This window comes from Scedosporium apiospermum (genome assembly GCF_000732125.1).
Source record: "Scedosporium apiospermum strain IHEM 14462 chromosome Unknown SEQ_SAPIO_0098, whole genome shotgun sequence".
Lineage (NCBI taxonomy): Eukaryota > Fungi > Ascomycota > Sordariomycetes > Microascales > Microascaceae > Scedosporium > Scedosporium apiospermum.
Genome location: NW_015971799.1, coordinates 781,897 through 798,016, shown reverse-complemented (window position 1 = coordinate 798,016; position 16,120 = coordinate 781,897). Strand labels below are relative to the sequence as shown.

The 16,120-nt window shown below is 52.1% G+C and overlaps 3 protein-coding genes and 2 pseudogenes across 3 annotated transcripts; 1 reads left to right on the top strand and 4 right to left on the bottom strand.

Moving 5' to 3' along the window:
- Positions 1-111: 111 nt before the first annotated feature.
- SAPIO_CDS5371 (uncharacterized protein) lies at positions 112-1,933 on the bottom strand (the record flags this gene model as incomplete). The annotated part of the gene is made up of 4 exons (XM_016787709.1): positions 112-449; positions 542-1,280; positions 1,401-1,686; positions 1,899-1,933. 4 exons carry the CDS (start codon positions 1,931-1,933, stop codon positions 112-114), a joined length of 1,398 nt encoding a protein of 465 aa, XP_016642724.1.
- A 1,759-nt stretch (positions 1,934-3,692) lies between these two features.
- SAPIO_CDS5370 lies at positions 3,693-5,153 on the bottom strand (annotated as a pseudogene; the record flags this gene model as incomplete).
- A 2,241-nt stretch (positions 5,154-7,394) lies between these two features.
- SAPIO_CDS5369 (uncharacterized protein) lies at positions 7,395-8,471 on the top strand (the record flags this gene model as incomplete). Its single annotated transcript, XM_016787708.1, has 2 exons — positions 7,395-7,605; positions 7,774-8,471. 2 exons carry the CDS (start codon positions 7,395-7,397, stop codon positions 8,469-8,471), a joined length of 909 nt encoding a protein of 302 aa, XP_016642723.1.
- Positions 8,472-8,987: 516 nt separating this feature from the next.
- SAPIO_CDS5368 (uncharacterized protein) lies at positions 8,988-9,366 on the bottom strand (the record flags this gene model as incomplete). The annotated part of the gene is made up of 2 exons (XM_016787707.1): positions 8,988-9,221; positions 9,337-9,366. The coding sequence occupies 2 exons, from the start codon at positions 9,364-9,366 to the stop codon at positions 8,988-8,990; spliced, it is 264 nt and encodes an 87-aa protein (XP_016642722.1).
- A 1,578-nt stretch (positions 9,367-10,944) lies between these two features.
- Positions 10,945-13,509, bottom strand: SAPIO_CDS5367 (annotated as a pseudogene; the record flags this gene model as incomplete).
- Positions 13,510-16,120: the final 2,611 nt, after the last annotated feature.

The following is a 16,120-nucleotide window of genomic DNA, read 5'->3' as shown; positions in this document are numbered from 1 at the left end:
CAATGTACTCTTAACCTCATTAATACCTCGTCGTAGAACCCAGGACACCAGGCACTTATTCCTTCACCTGCAATCTCGCTTCTCTCACTTCCCCTCCTCCTCAAGCCAGCTTTACAACAGAGCCAAAGCCAAGATGCCCACAGGAATCAAAGCAAACCATGACCTCCCCTTAACATGATTAGCACTATTCTCATCATCCCCAGAAGAACCAGTCGCCCCCGTCTTCTGCAACACGTAAATCTCCCCCGTCGCATCAGAAGTCATGAAGAGCCTCCCATCGCTCCCCCACGCAAGTCCAACAGGCCGGAAGCAATTCCCAGGACAGTCACCCAAATCCGCGTTCGACAGGATAGCCTCTGCGGCGCTCGTGCTATCGGATGCCGCGACGGGCTGACCGTCTTTAAAGGGAATGCTCGATACCGCGTAGCCAACTGGATTATCTCGGTTCCCTAGAAATCGGTTAGCTCTGGATGCAGTAGAATCTGCCATTTTACACTTGGTGCGGGCAAAAAAAGAAGAAGAAGAAAGAAGAGGCTCTTACAGCTTCCGTGAAACGAGACGATGGCCTCCGACCCATCCTCCGCAAACTTGATATCCAACGGCGCAGTATGCGCCTGGAACGTAATCCTTGGCGCTACAAAATCACTGTTACACGTCCCATCATCCACCCCATCCCCCGCCGACGGCGCAAACTGATCCCCCGTCTTCAGATCCCCACGATCAGGGAAATTCTCCGTAGACCACAGCGCAAAGCAGCTCGGATACCCGAAATTACCCCCCGACTCCTCCGTAGAAGTCCCGTTCAGATAGCCGTGGAAATTCATCTCCTCGCCGGGGTTATCCTGGTGAATGTCGCGACCGTTCCGCCTCAACTGGTCGACGGAGTTCTCGACGCTCCAGATGCCGCCCGTGACGGGGTCCTCGGCGACGCCGACGGAGTTTCGCAGACCCCAGCCGAGGATTGTGCCGGAGGACGTAAAGTCTTGGGCGGTGCTGCTGAGGTTGAAGGCTTTGATTTGGCAGTGGCCTGATGAGATGTCCTTGGCTTCTTCGTCGACGTTGCCGTCGCTGCCGCGGGAGACGAGGAGAGTGCCGGGGACCTTGGCGGAGAGGAGGAGAGTGCGTGTGGTGTGGCCGGAGTTGTCCATACCCTCTACTACCGTGTTACGAGATTGGCTCACGGTGCCAGCTGAGGCGTTGTAGGCCCATGAGTAGACCTTATCTGAGCTGGATGCGTAGAGGATGCCATTTTGGCTATCCAGTGCGATGCCATGGTTCAACTTGGGTTCGAAAGATCTTAGCAAAATGAGACAGAAAATGGAATAAAATGATATAAGACACAGCAATAACTGGTTTGCAGCGTAATATACGCATGAATCTCGAACAGCCATAAAACATACCTCAGAAAGCCCAACCAGCGTCGTCTGCTCCCTCACAGCAAAACAAGTCCCTCCCCGATCCTCCAACACAATCCTCTTAATCCCACTCCCCGAATCAACAACCAGCAGAGCCCCGCTGCTATCGACGACGATGCCCCTCGGCCTCCTCAGCCCGTTGGCGATGATCCGATACTCCCAGCCACCGTGCGCCACCGCGGCCTTGTAGTCGGGCGTAATGGCTGTAACATCGCAGCTTTGGGCCGAGGCGGGGGAGGCAAGAATGAGAAGAAGCGCCGCGAAGGTGCGGCTGAAATTCAATTTGGGAGACATCATCAGTTTTAAGTAGGCAATTTGATGAGAATTGCCCTGCACGAATTGATGGGAAAGAAGGGAAAGAAAAGGAGAGAGATCGGTTGTGACGCGTCTTCCCCCTCCACGGGATGGAAGTTTGGTTGTGTTTCCTTTTTGGAATCCTCGGAAGCTTGGCGGCTGGGCTTGGCTTACTCTGAACTCACGTACTCATCACGCAGATAAAGGGCCTTAATACCCCTCATTATAAGCCGGGAATCTAGTGCTGCATCATCTACCTCCGGTGGGGAGTGCACGAGTTTGTAAAATAAATGAAAGTAGGAAAATTGTATGCCTAGAGTATTAAATCCCGGTGCGGATGTGGAGTCGGTTGCACTGGGCGGGCTCCGTCTCGGCGCTGAGTGTGCGAGCTCCAGTCGTCTGCCCCGATAATCCGGCCGACGTAGTCCGGAATGGTGATCCCAATTCCGAGGATAATCAGGTGGGCCGGTTTAACCAGTGGCAGGATTTACCAAAAATCCAGGAGGTTGGTGTTTTCTTCCACCCACCTCTCACCTACCACCTCTGCGTCCGCAGGGCTTGCAGTAACAGTTTCATGCGCATCCGGGAATAGTAACAGTAATACACTATTTCATCTCATTGGGCGGGGTTCTTATGCAGTATCACCAACCCTCGGAGGCTCAGCATGAATGCAAGTCCATAGCGCCAGCAGAGATGGCACCTCCCCGAGACAACAAAACAACAACATTCAATGATACTGTCCAATTACCCCCTCCATCTCTGTTGTTCCATAGGCCCCCGTTGACTTTCTCAATCACAACTGGGCTATCTATGTTGTCGCAATCGTGATGAGGGTTGCAAGCTGTTTTCCTCACTCTCAAAGCGCTGAGTGTTTATCCTATCAGGCCAGAGAATGTCTCCGTACACTCAAACGGAGCGTCTCGTCTCTCCTACCTCCTTACCTCCTGGTCTCAAACCACACACCATCTTGTGCCAACATGGCCGGGCTGGGAGATCGAAGACCGCCTACTTTGTTTGCCTTGCAGTCACCTAGTCTTGTATAAATAACTCCGGGAGAACGAGACTACAACATGGCTTGGAGTCCGACTGACCCTCGATTCCTCTATGGCAACTCGCCAGCACAGCAAAGAAGCTCCCATACGACAGTCAAAGATGCCCAGATCCCGTCTTATCCGTCTCCCCTTTCGAAGACGAACGCCCATCCGTTCGCCTAGGCTACTCGTTCCACGCACCAGGGCCTCTCCGATCCAGAGATCTGCGCTTCCAACATTCGCTTCTGGACCAGCTTCGCAGCCTCTACCATCGCTGCGCGTACCAAGTTCCTCTCCACGCCAAAATCACTCGGCCAGGGCTTCGAAGACTCGCCAATACGTCTGGAAGGGCACGACACCAGTGGCAATGTATGAGAATGCCATTGAACGCACGATTGAAGATGACCCCAGATGGGCGGAGGTGGATGTGGTCGAGTTTCAGTAAGTTCCCACTTCCCTCTCTCTTTTCAGCATCCTGCGAATCTCTGCTGAAAATCTCGTAGAGGAAGACCCCATCCTAGCGGCGACGGTCATCGTCTTCATGTGGCTGCGCGTCTGTTTAAGAAGGGCAAAAGGGTGATGACATTCCGTGTTTATAGCGACGAGGAGGTTGTTCCCCGCCCGAGAAACAAGCTAAAGAAATGAGACTACTCTCCGTTCTGGAGAGAACTCGACGGGTTCGGTTTCGATATCTAGGCTGGATGGGCGCTGGACGCCACCTGGTTGGTGTTTACATTTTGGGGGCGTTGGCGATGTATGAGTTCGAGAACTTGAGGGTAAATTGTATCTACACGTACGCCACCATTGGTTGATACTTTGGTAGCAGTAGTCTCATTGATATTCCGTTGACATTGAAGTACTCTTCATGGGACCCTTTCCAAAGCCGTTCTCCATCCATACATTACAATATACAGTCTAGCCGTCCACATCTATCGTACAAATCCATGGGTATTTACCATAGAATAGGCTCTGGGGTCATCGAATATTGATCATCGTCATCCCCATAACCCGTCCTTTTCGCCCCCGTCCTATTTTCAGCCAACATCTGCGCAACAAGCTCCAAATCGGACTCGGACATATTCGCAACCATCTCCTCCATAACCTCTCCCAAAGCCTCCCAAAACATATCCTCAAAACCCTTCCCAGGAGCTCTGTCCTGCTGCTCGTTACCCTGGGCCTCAGCTTCCCTCTTCAGCCGAGCCAGGTCATCCTCCTTTGACACCCCAAAGAACGCCGAGAACAACTCCGCCCCGCGCACAAAGACCAGCTTGGCGCTGAATGATGCGAGAAGCGCGGCCATGCGCGTGACCGCGGTGTAGTAGCCCATGAGCGTATCGTCCCCGGCGGGATCGATCCAGACAATCTGGTCCCAGACCCAGTCTTCGAGGTCTCGGAGGCGTCCGAACGTTTTGCGGTGCTCTATCCTTTTCTCGTCGCTGAGCTCAAACAAGCGGTACAGGATTTGCTTCATGTCGGTGTGGACCGGCTCCGTCATCCAGACGCCGGGGTTGGAGGTCACGCTCCGGAGTTGGTTGAAGTAGCTGGGGAATACATCTCGCGGGAGGTGCAGAGATTTCTCCCAGTAGTCGATCCGCGGGAATTCAAAGACCCTGACGTACACGGGGTCGTAGCCGGGAACGACCGGCCTCTCCGGCAGGTCGTAGGGGACTTCCCCTTCCTCCGGGGGTGGTGGCACTTCCGTAGTGAAGTGTACTAGGCTCGGGCCGCGCACCTTCCAGATGTCGCAGAGGAAGCTTCGGGGACAGGCGACGTACTGGAAAGTGGCGTTGTGCGCGGCGGGATTCGCATAGTGATACTGCAGCAGCTCGTTAAAGGCCTTGTCCCACTCGTCGAAAAGCGCATTCTCCAGATGGAGGTAATTTCCCGACGCAAAGATCCAGTGGTGCCACGGTTCCTTCGGTTTCATGCTCCACGGGACCCTCCTGTACAAGCTGTCCAGCCGCGCAAACTGGTCGGCGGGGACGTCGTTCTCCGGGGTTACCTCCTCGAAGCTGGGAATATCAAAGCGCTTGAGACCGAGCTTTTCCCACCATTCTATCGGCTCGCGGATCTGAGCGACATGGAAGGGCGCGAAAGCCGCTTCGAGGATCTCCGGGGCTCCAAAGACGGAGTGCGAGTTCATCCACTGGCAGGTTGCTACGTTTTGTTTAAAGTGCTCGATGGACACGTTGAACACGAAGTCCATGTAGGTGTGGAAGAAGATGCCCTCCACTAGGCCCACGAGGACGGAAGGTAGACCGATAAGGGCTAGGGCGACGAGGATGATGCGCCAGGGAATTAGAATCCATTGGAACCGGACTGGACGCCACAGGAAGCGTAGCCACCAGCGGAAAAGCCGAAAGGGAATCCGGACGGGGAGGAGAAGGAACCAGAGGACGGATGAGAATCCCATGTTGGAAATATGCTGTGTGAGATGAGGTTGAGTTGGGAAAAACTCAGCATCTCGGGCGCGTGGTTGAAGCAGACGTTGGAAGTGGGTTGCACGCGATCAAACGGAATTAAACGGTATGAAATCAATTGATCCATGAGGCGGCCCCTATGTTCAGAAAACCATGGGTGCCTAATAGTGTCGTTGAGTACCACTGCACCGGAAACACGGCATCCAATGGACTACCAAACCCAAGAACTTTCTCGACCGTTGCCTGGCTGTTGACTCTCAGTTTAGGATCAGTGATATCGAACGAAATTCTCCGAAACACCACCAGCACATTCTCGAACAGAATGAACAAAACAAAACAGAAAACAAACGGTCGTGTCGTGTCTCGCCTCAGTGGTGAGGCCTGGAATTAGCTTTTGTAAAGGAAGAGAGAGAACATTAGAATGAAGTAACATAAGCGAAAAAGGACATGGCATTATATTGGAGAGAATAAAAGTACATAATATTACAGATCAATGCATAGAGAGGCAGACTCCGCTGTTAAGATCAAGTCAATATCATTGATCAATCCAACGAGTGCAACCCTGCTGAAAGGAAAGGAAAATGGCGTCGTCAAGCCCGGTATTCCGCTCTAGTATATAAGGCCCTACCCAAACGTTGTGTAACGTCAAACACACTCCAGCTGTAACCTTTTGGAGTGACGAACCAAACACAGACTCAAGCACCATTTAACTGATGGGAGAGAGAATGGGCGATGATTTATTAACGGGGTCATATCAGGCTTCCTACGGCTGTCTATTTCAGAATTCTTCCCATACTCGCAGGCGTCAAGCATCTGCTTTCACAGATGAGCAGGCGTTATATCGGGCACTCAGGACGGAGACTCAACACACAAGAACGAGGGCCCTTTCCCTCCGCCCCTCAATCCATGTACACCTCGGCATGGGATCCCTATCATCGAAGATTGCCAAAGTTCGACCAAGGACTCCGACAAGCCCCCGGGACCCCGCAACACTGAAACAATATGTAAATCTACCAGGTGTACTTGCGGCAGAGACTCTGAAGAGTGGATTTCTTCAGCCGTATAAATATGTAAATGAACCCGTATTCTATTCTTGAATCTCCCGACATGCTAACGAAACCAACGTCGTAGCCTAAAGCCAGGGACGATAGTGCGTCGTTGCCACTAGATGAGCTCGACCTATCGTCAATATCTGACGAAGAGCTCCCACAACTGCTCTTCACCGCACCAAAACTGTATCACTATGATCGAGGCTATGCAAAAGACGCCCCTTGACCTTCCGCCGGGACCTATTCATGTAAGGACGCAAGTTCTAGGGACCTTGGTTCACAGACCACGGCGCCGGGCCCTTCGCGACGTTGCAGGAGCTCGAAGATTGGTGCAATCACAAGATTGACGTCTGCATAATGTTTAAACAGCTGCCTAAAAGCGCACCCAGGTTTAGATTCAGCAGCGTAGTGCTCGCCCATCAGGATGTAGCGCCGCGAAACCTCATCCTCGACGCTCAAGGGAAAGTGTGGCTCGTTGATTGGGGCTATGCGGGAGTTTACTCTCCTGGGTTTGAGCAGGCTGTCCTCCCGGCGCAGTCGACGCCTGCCTTTGCGGATATGGTACTCTCGAGGCCGTCAGATCGGCAGGAAGACATCGCGGAACGATTCGCTATGATTGGGTATGCGCTTTCGGTTGCGGCACGATTATAATCATTGCCTGTGGAAAAAAATTCTCGAATATGTCGTAGAAGACACACCATATAAATGGAACAAGGAGCTGTTACGATCAAAAATAACACCAGAATCACGCCGGGAAGTTAAATGCGACTGTAAAATGTGACCCGAAAAAAGAAAAATGAACTTCCCTACCAAGGGTCGAACTTGGAATCTTCCGATTTTCCGCTACGAGAGTGGGTAACAGTCGGACGCCTTAACCATTTGGCCATAGAGAAAGGGAAACATCTCGAATCTGGATGCTGGTTGAGACTCCGACCATGTTTCAATCGTGTAAAAAAGTAAAAAAGCTGTTGTGGGAAATGGGGTCGGTGGTTCTGCCCGTTGCCAACTGGTGCCAGCCGATGGAAAGAAACTCATTTCATCTCTCAAAAATCGGAGCATCAAGATCGCGAATTTGCAACCCCCGGTTTACTTACATCCAAAGAGATTCCCCTCTCCGGTCCATTGCCCTGTCTTGTAATATACCTGAAAGGGCTCCCTCGGAGACACCCATACTAGCCAACATCAATGGCCTTCCCCCCATCCCTGCTTGCGCGGTCTCCCGCCCGGCTCATCCTCTCTCAATGCGCGCCAAGCATCCGCAACATCACAACCACCTCATACCTCAATGCCGGTCACAATAAGTGGTCCAAGATTCGACACGAGAAAGGTGCCGCCGACCGCAGACGGAGCACGCAAAACATTGGCCTTGCGAAAGCCATAACCGACGCCACTAGAAGTATGTACCACTCCTCTTCGTAGTAAATAGTCTCTCACAACCTCTCTCATCCCCCTTACCCTCACTTACACAACTCGCTTAATCCTCCAATTTTTTGTAAATAAATAAAATAAAATCTTCCCTCATAACTCACCCCGAATTAACTCTTGAACTCTCCCCTACCAACAGAAGGCGGCCCCAACTACAAAAACGACAACCCCGCCCTCGCCGCCGCCATAGCAGCCGCCAAAGCCGCCAACGTAACCTCCGCCTTCATCGAGCGCGCCATAGCCCGCGGCCAAGCGCGTTCTCTCTCAGGCGACGCACTCGAAAAAATGACCGTCGAGGCCGTCATGCCGGGCAACGTCGCCCTCATCCTCGACGTCGAAACGGACAGCCGGCTGCGGAGTCTGCAGGAGCTCAACCGTCTCGTGAAGAAGGCGGGAGGGAAGCCCGGGTCTACGCTGTTCTACTTTGAGCAGTGCGGACGGATCGTGCTTGAGAAGAAGGACGAGGGAACGGCGCTGGCGGAGTGGGAGGAGGAGGTGATGGGTGCTGTGTTGGAGGAGGAGGGTGTGTTGGATGTGGAGGGGGAGGAAGATGAGGAAGAAGTTGTCGTGTGGACTGTTGCGGGGGAGACGGGGAGCGTTGCGCAGGTTGTGAGGGAGAGGTTGGGGGTTGAGCCGAAGGGGGTGGATTTGGTTTGGAGGGCCAAGGAGGATATGAGGGTTGCGGTGGAGGATGGGGCCGTTGCGGAGGAGTTGGGCAAGTTTTTGGAGGCGTTGGAGGATTTCCCGGAGGTTGTGGGGACGTTTATCAATGCTGAGAAGGGAGGGATTTCGGATGAAGCGTGGGCGAAGGTGCAGGATAGCTTGATTCTGCCTTGATGAAGGAGAAAAGACTCATGTTTGAGGAGGGTTTATGAATATGTGTACAAATACCTGGTTTTCTTCTTCATTTTATCTCTTTTTCTTATCCCTTTGTTCCATAGATGTGCATCATAGAATCCTAGACCTTACAAAAACAATATATCCCATGTACATTATATACATACTATACAAGCGAATGAAATATCCACCATGATGAAAAGAGGGGAGAGAATGTCCCAGACTTGATTTCCCAAATCAGAACAGCAAGCGCCAAACATATGAACGCCTGTATCTAAAAGCGCCACGAGACGTGCCGATCCCCTTCCTTCTTCGCAATGCCGTAATCGTACAACACGGGGGGTTGTTTCTCCTCGCCGATGGCATTTCCCGCCGAGAGATTATTTGTTGACATTCTTCTCTTCCCTCTCATTCGCTTCTTTATCACCGCAGGCTTCCTCCTTCGTCCGGTATCGTCTTCACCAAGTCGTTCGGAAAGGGAGTGTATGGCCCGCGGTGTGTGTGCTGTTCGATTCCTTACTCCTCGCCTCCATCGTCCCTCCTCGCCGCCTGCTGCATGGCCCTCCTCTCCATCAAAACCCTCTGCCTCGCCACAATCTTCTCATACTCGGCCTTGATCTCGTCCCTCGAATGCGGCACCTTGTTCGTCTCCTCCGCCTTGGGCCAGAATCCCTCCACGGCGAAGCGGCTGTCGAGGTTCGTGCCGAAGTAGTACATGAATCCGATGGGGAACATGAGGTATACGCCGAACTATTCAATTTTCGCAAATGGTCAGCCTGGTGGTTGCGTAGAAGAGAAGGGGAAGGTGCAGTTGCTGCTGTTGGTGTTGGTGTGCGGTGGTGGGTGGTAAAGTGGTCTGATGTACCCTGAAGACTTCAAGATTGACTCCTCCCATTGTGACGGATGTCTTGAAATTAATATAGCTTTTCTTTTGCGCACACAGAATATTGAATCGTCTCTATGCGTAAGTTTATCGGGCGTTGAATTTTGTATTTTTGCTTTCTGTCGTTGGGGTATTGTTCAATTTGTTCGTCGTCGACTCGTTCGCGGTGGCAAGCTTGGTCTCGGGTCAAATCCAAATGCGGCTCAATCAAAAGGAAAAAGTTTCTAAGCAAGGTCCAGACCCCAGGATACAAGGTACTTCCCACTGCACGGCGCCCAGGGACAAAACGTCGCACGCAGCGATTGTCCACTAACAATTGAACATTTGAGTCGCCGACAACTGGCAGCTTTCACTGTTCAAAGGTACAGAGGTCACTCTCCATTGATTTTTTTTTCTGTCACTTCTCACCTCAGTCCACTTTCCGTGTTCCGGTTCTTTTAATAGTTTACAATGTACGCGTATGGGAAGCCTCGGCATTCTATTCGATGTTCGCCTCCCAAAGTCCCGGGACAAGACCGGGTGCTCAATATTCCGGGTGACACCAGGCGTACTATCTGAAGTATTCATCACATTCTTCAAAGTAACATTTACCGAGATTCCCAATTGCCGCCCTCGACAAGGAGGGAGAAAGTACACGTGCTCACCGAAACACATCAATATCAAGACACATCACGAGGCATCCAGACATGTCAGTACTACGCATACATCACCAATTCATACACCAAGCTCACTCCCCAGGAGGGGAGACACTCCAGATAGATAAACCCACATCTATATTATCAAGTCCTTCCTAACCGATACTATCAAAACACTTCCATCCCCAGACGTCTTAAGTCTCCAGACTTATACAACACCTCCTTCTCTTCTCACAACTATATATACATACGGAATCCTCTCGAGGATAAGAAGATCGAAAAATAGAAGATGAAACAAACACAAGGGAAAAGAAAAATAAAAGACTCAAAACGGACACGTAGACATAAAATCTCAAATGAACCCTACCCTTATTGTACTTTGGCCCCTTGTATGATATAATGCCCGCCCCATTGCACACCTCTGCAGCCGTTTCGGATGATGATGATGATGATGATAATGATGATGATGATGACAAGCACACAACAAAAGAGAAGTGAATGGGTAGTAAAATGAAGAGGACAAAACAACATCGAAAATGAAGGGAAAAAAGAAAATGATGAGGACCCCCAATAGGATGCGCCTATAAAACCCATATATCCCCCCTTCTTTGCATTTGGAAAAGAAAAAAAAAGGAAAAGGAAAAGGAAAAAAGAAATTCCTGTGTTTTGTATATTTTGCCAACAAAAGATGAATGAATTACTTCCCACTTCCCTCTTTCCCATACCCAGTGATGGACCCGGTTTAGATAGATAGCTTATGCGCAGAGAAAACAAAGAAAAAGTAAAGACATAAAATATGAAGGAACGGAAAGAACCACTCCATTGCCGTAATGATCCGGAGGAGAACTCGGAAATATAAGAGGTATAGATGTTGGAAGGAAAGAGCAAAGACGACTTTGGAGGGCCGGGAGCAATCGCCGGACTAGGTACTGTCGGCCGGCCATTGCGGCGTTCGCTACTTCAAAACAACCGGCTCGTTATCCCTCTCCCCCAGCCCCATAGCCTCCTCCATCAAAAACCTCTCCGTCAAACTCCTCGGCGTCCCCGAAAACACCAGCGGCCCGGACAAGCTCGCGCGGAAGCTGCTCAGGTCGCCATCGTCCATACCGCTGCGGCCGTCGAGCCCTCCGACAAACGTGTTGAAGTCGCCCAGGGCGGCCGCGCGTTCGTGCACTTCGGGGTTGACGACGACGGGCATGGTTATGGAGCGGCCTTTGTAGGAGCCTACGGTGGGGACTTGGAACCTGGCCGTTAGGGCTGGGGTTGAGGTCGGGGCCGGGGCCGGAGCTGGTCCTGAGGCTGATGCTGATGGCTGTGGAGTCTGAGGAGCGGGAGGGGGGATGTCCACGGCGGGAGATGTAGAGTATAGATTCAGCGGGCCACGGGGTTGATCTGGTTCGTCTTCCGCTTCGGATTCGGCTTCCTCGTCCGGTTCAAAAACCTGGGGAGGCGCGGGTTTCGGCATTCCTTCCGACACCTCGAAATCAAACACATCCCCTCCATCGAAATCCTCGTAGTCCCTCGATGTCGGCTCGGCAGATTTCTGTTTCGTCTCCGAAGACTCTGCCGCCACACTTTCCTTCGCTCGCTGCGCACTGTCCGATGGTAAAGTGTCAGCTGTCGATTTCGATACTTCTTTCGCACTCGTCGAAGTTGCGCTCGCTTCCGGAGGGGCCGCGGGGGCGACCTTTCGCTCGGGAGATGCAGAAGCAGGCGGTCTCTTGGCAGACTTAGATTTCGACGCCATGGAGAGGAAATCGTCGTCCGAAGAATCGTCCGAATCCTGGTCTTCCTCCTCCTCTCGCCAGCCCCGCTGCTCCACCGGAGCACCCAACAACGTCCTCACACGATCCGGCGGCCTCTTCGCCGCCGACCCACCAGGCGTCCGTCGGAACTTATCCGCCTCCCGTAACGAGGTCAAGGAATTCTTAGCCTTGGACAGTGCCACAGCGGGTATTACCACATCCTCCTCGTCCGCATCCGGGTCAGGATCCTGGGTGACAGGGATCCAGACCGTACTCGAGTCGAGGGGCAACTTGGACAGCGCCCTTAACGCCTGGGAAGACGACACTTTTTTCGGCGGGGGATCTTCGCGCGCTTCTAGATCCGAAAGGCCAAGGATAACCGCAGCGCTGAGGGGAGTGGTGGGATCCGCCTCCTCTTTGAGTCCCGAGACGGTGTACGAATTACTGCTGGCGCCTGATAAATGTTGCCTTACGTCCTGGAGACTGGTCGAGGGTGAAGAGGTGGGCAGCACTTGGTTGCCGCCGACGTCGAAGCGGACTCGTCGCGGGCTCTGAGGTTTTGTGGGATTCGACGACCGACGAAGCGCGCTCCTCCTGGATTTCGAGTCGCTCTTGTTCGAGAGCGCTGACGAGGTTGACACATCGTCCGTGGCGCGGCGGCCGGGGGAGGGTCTCGTGAGCAATTGCACCGAGGAGGGGGAACTCGAGGCAGCACTGTCGACGGCGTCTAGGTCGCCCGCAGCCGCGGCGGCAGCAATAGAGCCTGCAACATCCATTGTCGGGAGGTTTGTTATTGTTGCAGGAGTAATGGAGCGATGTGACGACCTCGACCTTGGAGGGGTGGGCGGTGATCTAAGACGATTATAGGAGCCGTCTACGAGGGGCAAAAAAGTAGGGGTAAAAACCCCACGAAGCTCGGCTTCTCGGTCGTCTGGCGAATCGGGCATGTGGTCAATGCCTTGGGGGTCATAGGGAGACGGCGTGGGTTGTGACGAAGAGGAGGAAGGTGATGGATGGGGTGGTGGCGTCGAGGGTCGAGGTAAGCCGGAAGTGGGAGGCGGGCCCTCGTGATCGGCGGAGGAATGGGATGCGGCTGCTGGTGCTGCTGCAGGAGCAGAGGGAGTAGCGGCGCTTGCCGTTATGGTGGAGTCGGAGGCACGAGTATTAATATTATTACTACTTCCAGTCGTGGTGGTGTCGGGATTGATCAATGTGGACGAGGTGGAGGGACAATGAGCGACAGGAACAGGGGGGGAGGAACCAGCAGGAGCAGAAACAGGCATCAGACTCGGACTCGGTGCATCAAGATCAATTTGATCAATTTGATGTGGTGGTGACTCAGCTCGGTAGAAGCCGGCTGTTGTCGTGGGTGGTGGTGTTGTTGTTAATAGTGTTGGCGTCGGTGATTGTGGTGTTGGTGTCGGTACCGCCGCTGGGGTCGCTGAGGCTTCGGTGGGTGTTTCTGGTGCTGGCGTGGGTGTTGCCAGACCTGGCGTGGGCGCCACAGTGTCAATCGGCTCCATCGGTATCGCTGCTGATGGCCTACCCCAGCCGCCTGCTGCTGTTAGTGCAGGGCTGATAGCCGAGAACGAGCCCAGCGAATTCGCAACGGCGTCCTGGACTCGGGCAGACACGGCGGGATCCAAATTGGTCAGCAACTCTTGCGAGTATCGGTTGAACTCGTCTGCCAGGTCTTGTCGGTACGCGGCGACCTTGTTGTCGAGCTCGGCGAGTTTGGCTTGGAGGTCAATGATCAGCCTCGTGGCGTCATCCATCGCTGCTTTAGCTGTGTGAAGATGGAGATGGAGTGGAGCGGACTAGGCGAAACGAAAGGAACAAAGTTCGATTCGTATGCGCATGGCGCAAGAAAAGACCTGATCCTGACTTAGGGCTTGCGTAGCCAAGTAAAGACTGGAATTGTCCTCTCTTTTTTTTGAAGAAATTGGACAGGAATTTTTTTTTCGGTCGAGGCGTGAAAGTGTCTGTCCGTGACCTACATGCGTCCGACTGTGGGGGCCAGCGCGTCCGCCGACGAAGAACAAAAAATCGAGCAGGGGTATCGGAGAGGAATAAGAAGTAGAGAGAATGGACGAAGGGGATAGAAAAGTTAAAGACGCCTCGAGAAGGAAGCAGACGAGTGGGAGAAGAACAAAAAGAATAGAGAGGCTAAAAGAAGGAAGAAAAATACTAAGAAAAAAAAAGAAAGAAAGAGTGGTCAAAAGCTAGAAAAAGAAAAGAAGAAAAAAAATCAAGGTCAAGTGAGCCGAGAACAAGGGAGAGATGATGCCAACGAGGAGACGCGCATGGGCAACGCACAGCAACAAACACAAAAAAAATTGATGTATTTGTATTGGTGATAGGCTTGGACAGGGCTTGGAACAACAGCACAACACACAGAAGGTGTTTAAACTGGCGGCACAATCCCGATATCGATTGGAGAGTCGGAGCTGGGCGAAATGCCTGTGTGTTTGCGTGTGTTTGTTGGACAAGTTCTTTTGGTGTGTGGGAAGAGGCGAGCGGTGAGACGGCAAGAGTCGATTCACGGCTCACGGCTCACGGCTCGAGAGGCTGGTTGTTTGGCAGCCGTGAAGAGAAAATTTTAAGATTTTCGACGCAAGCCGGGAACTTGGAAGTAATGGAACATCGAGGAAGCCGCGAAGTACCATACCCTGTAGAAGTATCGTGGAAACAAGGGCCTGAGCGATACAAAGGGTAAGATAGAGTACACTACTTCGTGAGTTCTCGCACGACTTGGTAATAATGAAGGGAATTTTGGATGCTTCATCTGCCCTAGTAAGTATCAACTAACAAGCATCAACCGCAAAAGACGGGGCGCCCGGGACCGAGCGCTGGGACTTTAATCTGTCAACCCTGCACTGCGCCGGGTCTTGATGAAGAGAAAGTCTGGGACAAGGGAACCAGACATTTGGTACTTACATGGATTCTCCCGCCAATTTGATCCACGTTCGTACCCAGCCATTTTTGATCAAAGATGTCACCCAGTTACCCAGTGCCGGGTCATGCCTTTTTTTCCCTGTAGTGTACTTTGGGCATTGGGGCTAAAGTAGCATTCTTCTCCAATCTGGGCCTCTTTTCTGCCCTCCAGCAACCTGGAATATACCTCGGTACTTCGTTACTTCTAGTGTACAAAGTGGTGGTGGGGCCGGTTGATGGCACTAAACTGCAGCTGTGCACCGAGGACGCTCCCAAGAGCCGACGGAGTTTGACAAGAAAGAATCTGCATCTGCAGGCGGTTTGGCTCCAATGTGTGGAGGACGGGCGTCGGCACTGTCGATTGTGGTTGTCAGAAGTATTACAAGACGAAGCACACGGGGCGACGGTACATGTTGGCATTGCCAGGCGTATTGCGTTTGATAAACTACATTCATGTCGCCTCAATCAAGAGCTTAGCCAACTCCTCGACACTTCTTTCGAAGGTAAAAGGCATGGATTGACGGAGCTGAGAGTGCACTTCGAAGAGAGTATAGAGTAGTTCACAACTCTGAGTACTCCGTAGTGCTACAATTGGAAACACCATCATTAATATTGATTCTAGCGAATTGTCCATCAATCTGCACAACACTAGGGGTACACTAAATAAGCACTCAATGTTGAGTTTGAGTGGATTGAGTGGTTAACAACGCACCAGCCTCCCTCGCCAGCCATCGTGAACCAGTCTGTTCGGGTTGAGGATGAAAATTTCTGCGCTAGGCTTCGAGCCTCTAGGTATGTTACAATGTGCCCTTGATCGCGTCCTTTTTGGGTATCATTAGGGACTTTTAGCCTGCAGCCCCATTCCGACAAACACACTACGAAGTACAAGTAGCGTAGAGTAGTGTAGTATTGCTAACAAAATACTACGAAATTGGAGTATTGATGTAGGTAACCTCAAGTTCATAACAACAACACCGTACTTCGTACTTCGTCGTAAAATGCAGTGCAAAGAATCTGATGTCTTAGGGCGGGGGTGGGGGTTACTTGGCCGGGGTCGACTCCAGCAAAAGTGTGGATGATCAGTAACTTCCATTGGCTGGCAAGCAAGGAAATCCCAGCGTGTTGGTATCAGGCGAAACATTCCATAGCGCATCTGCATCCATGATGCTTCTGTTTTCTTGATAACTGACAAACACAAAGAGGACTCGGGATACCTCTGATCCTGGGCGCGGATCTCTCCGCCGTAACGAAAACTTTCAAGGCTTGACGCAGTTGACAGCACGGGCCTTTCGGCCTATTTCCTGGCATAATTAAGCTCCACACTCTATCTCCAGCCGCCTCAGTTAATACTACGTAGACATTTCTGATCACGAGAGAGGTTATCAGCAAACATGTTTGACAGATGATAGGCAGGATTGAAACGATTTGATCACTGATCATTGATTGATCTTA